Here is a 6,928-nt window from a genome sequence, read left to right as displayed (position 1 = left end):
GTTAGGTTTGTTTCATTTTAGTAGCTCAATTTTGATATAACTCGATCTAATTTGCTTTTTAGTTTCGATTTGAGCTTTGTTTCAGTCGAAATACCAACTCAGGCTAAGTAAACGTTGATTTTTATAAAGGTAGGCAAATTAAACTTATGTTTGATTTTGATAAAAATCAAATTTTTAATAAATTTTGATAAAAGCTAATGAAATCTTTGATTAAAATTATAGATCCAATAAAATGTGTGGCCAAATGTTCTGAATAATCACAATGACTTGATCATCATCCATAGAATTCGGGTATGTGTGTGTGTGTATATATATAGAGACACACACACACACATACATATACATATAAACTTTTTTTGATGACAAAAATTACTGATTTAACATCAACAAGTGTCAACTTTCGCATTTGATCAACCATATAAGAATTAGTGTTACTTTTGATCTTCACAATCTAGATGATAGTCTGTCTCTTTATTTATTGTCTAACATATAATGCACTAGATACTGAATTAATGGACACATGGCTATTTAAATTGGCAATCTAGAATACCTTGTTTTGACTGTATCGCACTATGTATCATTTGATAACCCACAAAATTCTTCTAACTTTGGTTCAAATAAAATTTCAAATGGAGGATCAAAATTAATAATGAATAATATTACTTTTATAAGTGGTTGAGTCAAGACTTGAATTCATTATGGACTTAATTTGACCATGGAATTTTTTTATAACAAAAAATTTAGAAATTTAGAAAATTATAAGTTATAATTTTTTTATAGTTGAATTAAGAAAATGAAGTTGAGTGATTAATAAGAAAGAAACTTGTTAGTTAAGTGGCATCTAATGAAAAATTTGCCGAAATTAAAAAAATGAAAAACAGAGGGAAAATCCGTATTTCCATCTTCGAGTAACAACTAACAATATAAACCCATCTGTTTCTCTCCCTTGCATGATACAAAGAGGAAATCCTGTTTGTAACTTTTAAGATAAATCAATCAATAGGGGAGGGAGGCAGGGGGGAGAGAGAGAGGAAAAGGAAGGCGATCCGAACGGAGGAAGTGGCGAATGGGCACACTTCAGACATGGAGAAAATCATACGGTGCCCTGAAAGATCACACCAAAGTCGGACTTGCACATGTTAATTCCGATTTCAAGGTTCCCTTTTTTCTTCTCTATCAATACATTCACACACACACTTGTACGAGTGTGGTTGAATTTGATTAATTACACACAGAAAGAAATTGGAAATAAAAAAATTGATGATTGGATTTATGGGTTTCTCTATTTTCTTTGGATGGCTTAAAATAGGATGTGGATGTGGCGATCGTAAAGGCTACAAATCATGTAGAAGTTCCACCAAAAGATAGACACCTCAGAAGTGAGTTTTTCTTTTTATAATTCTAATTTACAGTATTAGATCCACAATTTGGAGTTTAATGGGTTTTCTACATTTCAGGAGAGAGTTTGATTTTAGTTTTTTTTTTCGTTTTTGTTTTTGTTTATGGCTGGACCTGAAGGACAATAGTAGTATTTCGGCTTTCAAGGTGTGCATTTTGGAATTGGTTTTGAGTTTGTTTTAAGAATATATGTGAAAAAATATTCTTGGAATTATTGTTTTCTGGGAAATTATGTGATTTTTAACTTGTATTCACAAATTTTTTGGTAAACCTTTGAATTTCTGGCTTGGGGTCCAATAAATTCTAGAGAATATATCATTCTTAACGTGGATTCATATATGCACTATCTAAAATAAGTTCACTTATGGGGTTTCTTTTTTCATTTTAAGAGAAACTAGTAGTCATTTTATTTGGGAATTCATGTTCGTTTAGTCAGAATGAATGACTTTGACACGGTACTGTTATTGTTCTGTTGCTTCTTGCAGAAATTTTGGCTTCCACATCAGCGATTCGGCCCCAGACTGATGTTGCATACTGCATACATGCACTTGCAAGACGGTTGGCAAAGACACATAACTGGACGGTATGGATTCTGATATAAGGGGGTTTGAGTTTCAGCATTGCATTATGTAATTGTTGCAGGACTTTTCGGTTTGATTTGTTATTGTTAATTTGGCTAAGGACTTGATTTGAGTATGATTAGGTGTCCAAGTGAATTTATGAGAATTTATTTGACAAAGAATGCATCATTTGAAAATTGGAGTTGTTCTCTTTTTCATGCAGCGAGCCTGTGAAGTTCACTTTCCTTGACTTCACAGTGCTTATTGTCAACCTCTTGTTGTATTTTATTTGGAAATTCATGTGTCTAATCCTTCATGTGTCTAAAAGTTTGTCAAAATGCTGCCCATATTATAAAGATTGTGACCTGTAGCTTCATCTTGAAGAATCTTCGCTAAATATTCGTGTGAACCAGTAAATGATTTAAAGCTATAAATACATCTTTATGTTTTAATTGCTGCCTTACCTTCCCGAGATCTGGTAATGAAGAGTAATTTAGACCACTGTCATTTTATTATTTCATTGACCTTGAAGCTTATGAGTATAATGTTGGTGGTGTATGTAGGATACATGTTTGTTTGAATATATCTAATGATGGGCCTATTTTTCTTTTTCAGTATAAATGATTATTTTGTTGGTTTTGTCACTTGGATTATTTTTATTTTGGCAATGTATTAATGGAATCAATTAATGCGGTAATCTACAGGGTTGAACTATGGCCTCAACAACAATTTAAGCTTAATTTCAATGAACTCGAGGTGTTGTTCATGCATCTTTTTCTGCCTCTCCATCGAATTTAATGCTAAATGGAATGCCCTACGAAATAGAATATTTTGCAACCACACCATATTATATACACATCACTTTTGTGAATGAAAGCCTCTTTAGATCTATAAAAATACGCCTCTTCATAACCATTTATTATTTATCCATCATAACATGGCAACCATGTATGCATCTTAACATTATCATTTCTGCTACATTTATCTTATGGATATTTTAACCTATATTGACTTAAATCGTTAAGTATAGTTGGTATAATAACCATCAGGCAAACAATTTAACTATAGAAGTATCTTCTTATTAATTCTTCATTTTGTACAATTCAGTATTACTTAAATGTTATGTCATTTTCAAGCCTGCCTTCCTTAAATGTTCTTCCAATGTTATAGCATACACATTTGTCCCCTTTCTAGCGGTTTCAACTAAACCTATATTGTTAGCAAATAACACGTGCCAATGGAACTCAAGTTGGATGTCTTATAAGTTCATCCATGACTAAAACAAGATGATGAAGATTTAGAGCAGAATCTTGTTACAGGCTTGTAATAATGAAACTTGCTATATTTACTCCTGTTAGATACCACCTTCACAACTTACACACACACACAAAACCTTTGTCTTCTGTCACCCAGGATAAAACTGTGGGATTTCCAGGCCATCAAGGTCCTGCAAACTTGTAGAGTGATTGATTACTTCAGGGAAAAATTTATATCCATACGTTGTCTAAGAAACTAATGGTTGAATGCTTGTTGCTTTAGGATGAGTATATGGTGGAAGATACTCACTCAGTTTTGCTAGGAAACTTACTTATCAAACAATTGTTGTTGTCTTTTAGGCCTTGTAACCTGTTGAACCTGACTCATTTTTGTGCTTCTGAATCCTATAATATTCACTCTAGTGAGTTATGGTTATTAATATCATTATTATCATTAGCAGCTTGACGCTTTTATTATTGGAAATTGTAATTTGTAGTAAATCTAGATCTAAATTCCTGCAGGAGATGTTTTGATTAAATGCTTTATGTTTTTTATTGCTATTTTTGGAGATCTCATCAACATTTTTTGATGAGGGACAAGCCTTTGAATTTTTTGGCTAGGAGTATTTGGCAAAAACAAATTTTCTTCAACTCAGCTCAGCTCAGTGAATTATTGTATTGAGATTATAATTATAATTTTCAGCTTCAGGCTTTTATCATTGCAAAATGTAGTTCATTGTCAATCTAAACCTAAATTCTCGTAGTAGATGTTGAGATTAAATACTCTATCCATACAGGGCAGGGCAGATTTCGCTTTCATCTATCAAGAAATGCTATTTTTTTCTAGCTAAGCTATTTGTTAATCTGCGAAGTTTTTTATTGCTACTTTTGGATATCTTGTTTACATTTTGGGATTATGGAAAAGCCTTTGAATTTTTTGAATATATAATCAAAGTCATTTTTCAGCTACACAACTCAAACTCAACTGTGCAGACACATTTTGCTTCATGTTTTCTATTGTTTGCTCAACTTTTAAGATTGGAATGCATTCTCATAAGAGAATGTCATGCTGCAGCATAAGACGGTTTTCTTCCCAATAATTTGACCTTGTCTGGGGTGATACAAAGTGTTGAGCACATGAAATTTTTCTGCATGATTAACCTCTGGGGAGCAGAGTAGTTTAGGAATGCCCCTCTAGATTAGCCTAGAGTCGCATTGAGTTAGAATAGGTGACTTTCTATTTAGTTGCCTCATTTCCTATGGTGGACTGGCTCCCTTCTTTGTGTTGTAGCTGAAGGTCTCATAGAAGGTTAGGAGTCAAAACAGACTTGCATTTCTCATCGAATAAACAGAACGGAATCTATCCAAACAATAAGGGGATTGTTCCCTTCACTGGTCCTGCTCTTCTAGCCTTCAATCTCCTCTATTTTCTGGAGTATCCGTCTAATTTTTAGATTCCACAAGTGAAGTAAAAGTTATTTATTTTTTATTTCACATCTGCAGGTTGAAAGAAAATCAAGGAAAAAGTTCATTACTCTTTAGTTATTTTAGTGATTTCTGAAGATTGCCTGTTTGGTGTTATTCCGCTCCATTTAGAGATGAAATTTGGTCTTTCCAACGTTTTGAATAAATATGCTTTCTGGATCTGGAGTGTTGATAGCTGGTTGAGTCACATGCTTGTTGCCAAGATCAAACGGAAGACCTTTATTCTATAATTCGAAGTATTTGTACTGTTTGTACATGCGAGTGATATTATTATGGGATTAATTGTGTTCACAGCATGGTCTAGAGTAAATTCAGTTTAGCTATATGATCACATTTTTATATATAGTTTCCTCGTGCTTTTCCCAATAGGTTGCATTGAAGACACTGATAGTTATTCATAGAACATTGAGAGAAGGTGATCCCACATTTAGGGAGGAACTTTTGAATTTCCAGCAGAAAGGACGCATCCTTCAATTTTCCAATTTTAAGGATGATTCAAGTCCCATTGGTAAATGCAACTGCCCTGTTTTCCTTATTTATGTTCTTGTCTTTTATCATCCCAACCGCCCCAGAACTCAGGACTAAAGTATGCTGCTTTCTTTTGCCAGCTTGGGATTGCTCTGCCTGGGTACGGACATATGCATTCTTCTTGGAAGAAAGACTCGAATGCTTTAGGATACTGAAGTATGACATTGAAGCTGAGCGTCTTCCAGGACCTGCTCAAGGCCAAGAGAAGGTTCTGAATCTTATGAACATGGTCCCTTTTCACTGAATAATGATTTTTGTAAATTTTTGCTTTACAATCTTATTTGTGCAGCATGATGTTTCATTCTGCATGAAATGTCTTAAAGTGTCTTGTCTACTTTTCTTTTTGGAGTTCTAGAGTAATTGTTGGATGATTATGGTTGAATTGAATACTGTCACTATTTGCATCTGATATGTTGAGTAATTATAAGACTAATATCTCGAGGGAATTGTTGGAATGTTCTTGACCTATACTTTGAAACTTGATAAGGTTTGGCTTATTTGTGGGGCTCCAATAGGAAATCAGTGTTCCTCCTTGAGATGGATGCTCAGATGGCTTAGGCCAGTGAATTTTTTTAGTCTCAGAATCTACAGTTCAATCCTATTAGAACCTGCAATGGAGAAGCACAAAAGAAAAAAACTCATGTTAAGAACATTATTTCAAGATTAATTCAGGGTTTATTACTTCCAAACTTGATTGAAATTTATAGTTTTGTTCCTTGGTTAGCAGGGTTACAGTAGAACTAGAAACTTGGACAGTGGAGACCTTTTGGATCAACTCCCTGCATTGCAGAAGCTGCTGTACCGTCTTATTGGATGCCAGGTACTTTTTAATTTTTCAAAACTATGCTTCTTGGGCACATCCATTTTCCAGATTATTATTTTATTCCCCAGCCTTCCTGCGGTAAACTCTGAAATTCCTTACTATCAATATAAAATAGATACTGATTCTAGTGAACCATGATGAATTTTCAGCCTGAAGGAGCAGCTGTTGGCAATTATGTGATTCAGTATGCCCTTGCTCTGGTGTGTGATCTATCTCTGTACCTCCAATATAGATTAGATGTGGTTAGCAAATTCATAATCTTCACGGGAACAAGGGAAAAAAGGTAAAAATTCAGAAATGAGTGCTCTTGTGAATTTAGTATGAGGTTAAGCTGCAAGTAATATAAAGAAAAATCTTATCATCTGTAAACATGGAAAGAAAAGAAACTGGTTGGGAAGGGGAAGATGGCTATGAGATCAGCATAATGAAAGTACTCATTATTCTCAATTCCCCTTTCTTACTTGTGGAAAAAAGAGAAGTAAGAAAGTATTCGAGTCGCTTTTTCAGGATTTTTAGCGCATAGAGTTTTTATTTCATATTTGTTGTGCATGATTGATTTAAGATATAAGTTGAAGATTGCTGACATTTCCTGGTCAACATATGTGATTTCAGGTGCTCAAAGAGAGTTTTAAAATTTATTGCGCTATAAATGATGGAATTATCAATCTTGTTGACAAGGTGACATGACTGTTAGGTTTGCCAGATTAATATCTTAAAACTATATTTTAAAAATTTTCCCATTTCTTTGGTTTCCATTTCAGTTTTTTGAGATGCCTAGACATGAAGCCATTAAAGCTCTCGATATCTATAAAAGAGCTGGTCAGCAGGTAGAATGTTTTCTAGCCACTCTTAGGCTAGGAGGCGAGGGACTTGTACTT

The 6,928-nt window shown here is 33.9% G+C and overlaps 1 protein-coding gene across 1 annotated transcript in view; it reads left to right on the top strand.

Moving 5' to 3' along the window:
- Nucleotides 1-916: 916 nt before the first annotated feature.
- Nucleotides 917-6,928, top strand: part of LOC111404408 (putative clathrin assembly protein At2g01600) — a 10,893-nt gene continuing 4,881 nt past the window's right edge. Inside the window, exons 1-9 of the mRNA XM_023033219.1 lie at nucleotides 917-1,156; nucleotides 1,310-1,379; nucleotides 1,884-1,981; nucleotides 5,069-5,207; nucleotides 5,308-5,435; nucleotides 5,955-6,047; nucleotides 6,200-6,250; nucleotides 6,663-6,728; nucleotides 6,812-6,922. Of these exons, the coding sequence (XP_022888987.1) occupies nucleotides 1,067-1,156; nucleotides 1,310-1,379; nucleotides 1,884-1,981; nucleotides 5,069-5,207; nucleotides 5,308-5,435; nucleotides 5,955-6,047; nucleotides 6,200-6,250; nucleotides 6,663-6,728; nucleotides 6,812-6,922 (846 nt within the window). The 5' untranslated portion in view covers nucleotides 917-1,066. The remainder of the gene's footprint in view (nucleotides 1,157-1,309; nucleotides 1,380-1,883; nucleotides 1,982-5,068; nucleotides 5,208-5,307; nucleotides 5,436-5,954; nucleotides 6,048-6,199; nucleotides 6,251-6,662; nucleotides 6,729-6,811; nucleotides 6,923-6,928) is intronic.

The sequence above is a fragment of the Olea europaea genome, chromosome 11, assembly GCF_002742605.1.
Source record: "Olea europaea var. sylvestris chromosome 11, O_europaea_v1, whole genome shotgun sequence".
In the NCBI taxonomy this organism is placed as follows: domain Eukaryota; kingdom Viridiplantae; phylum Streptophyta; class Magnoliopsida; order Lamiales; family Oleaceae; genus Olea; species Olea europaea.
This window is presented reverse-complemented; position numbering and strand designations above follow the sequence as displayed.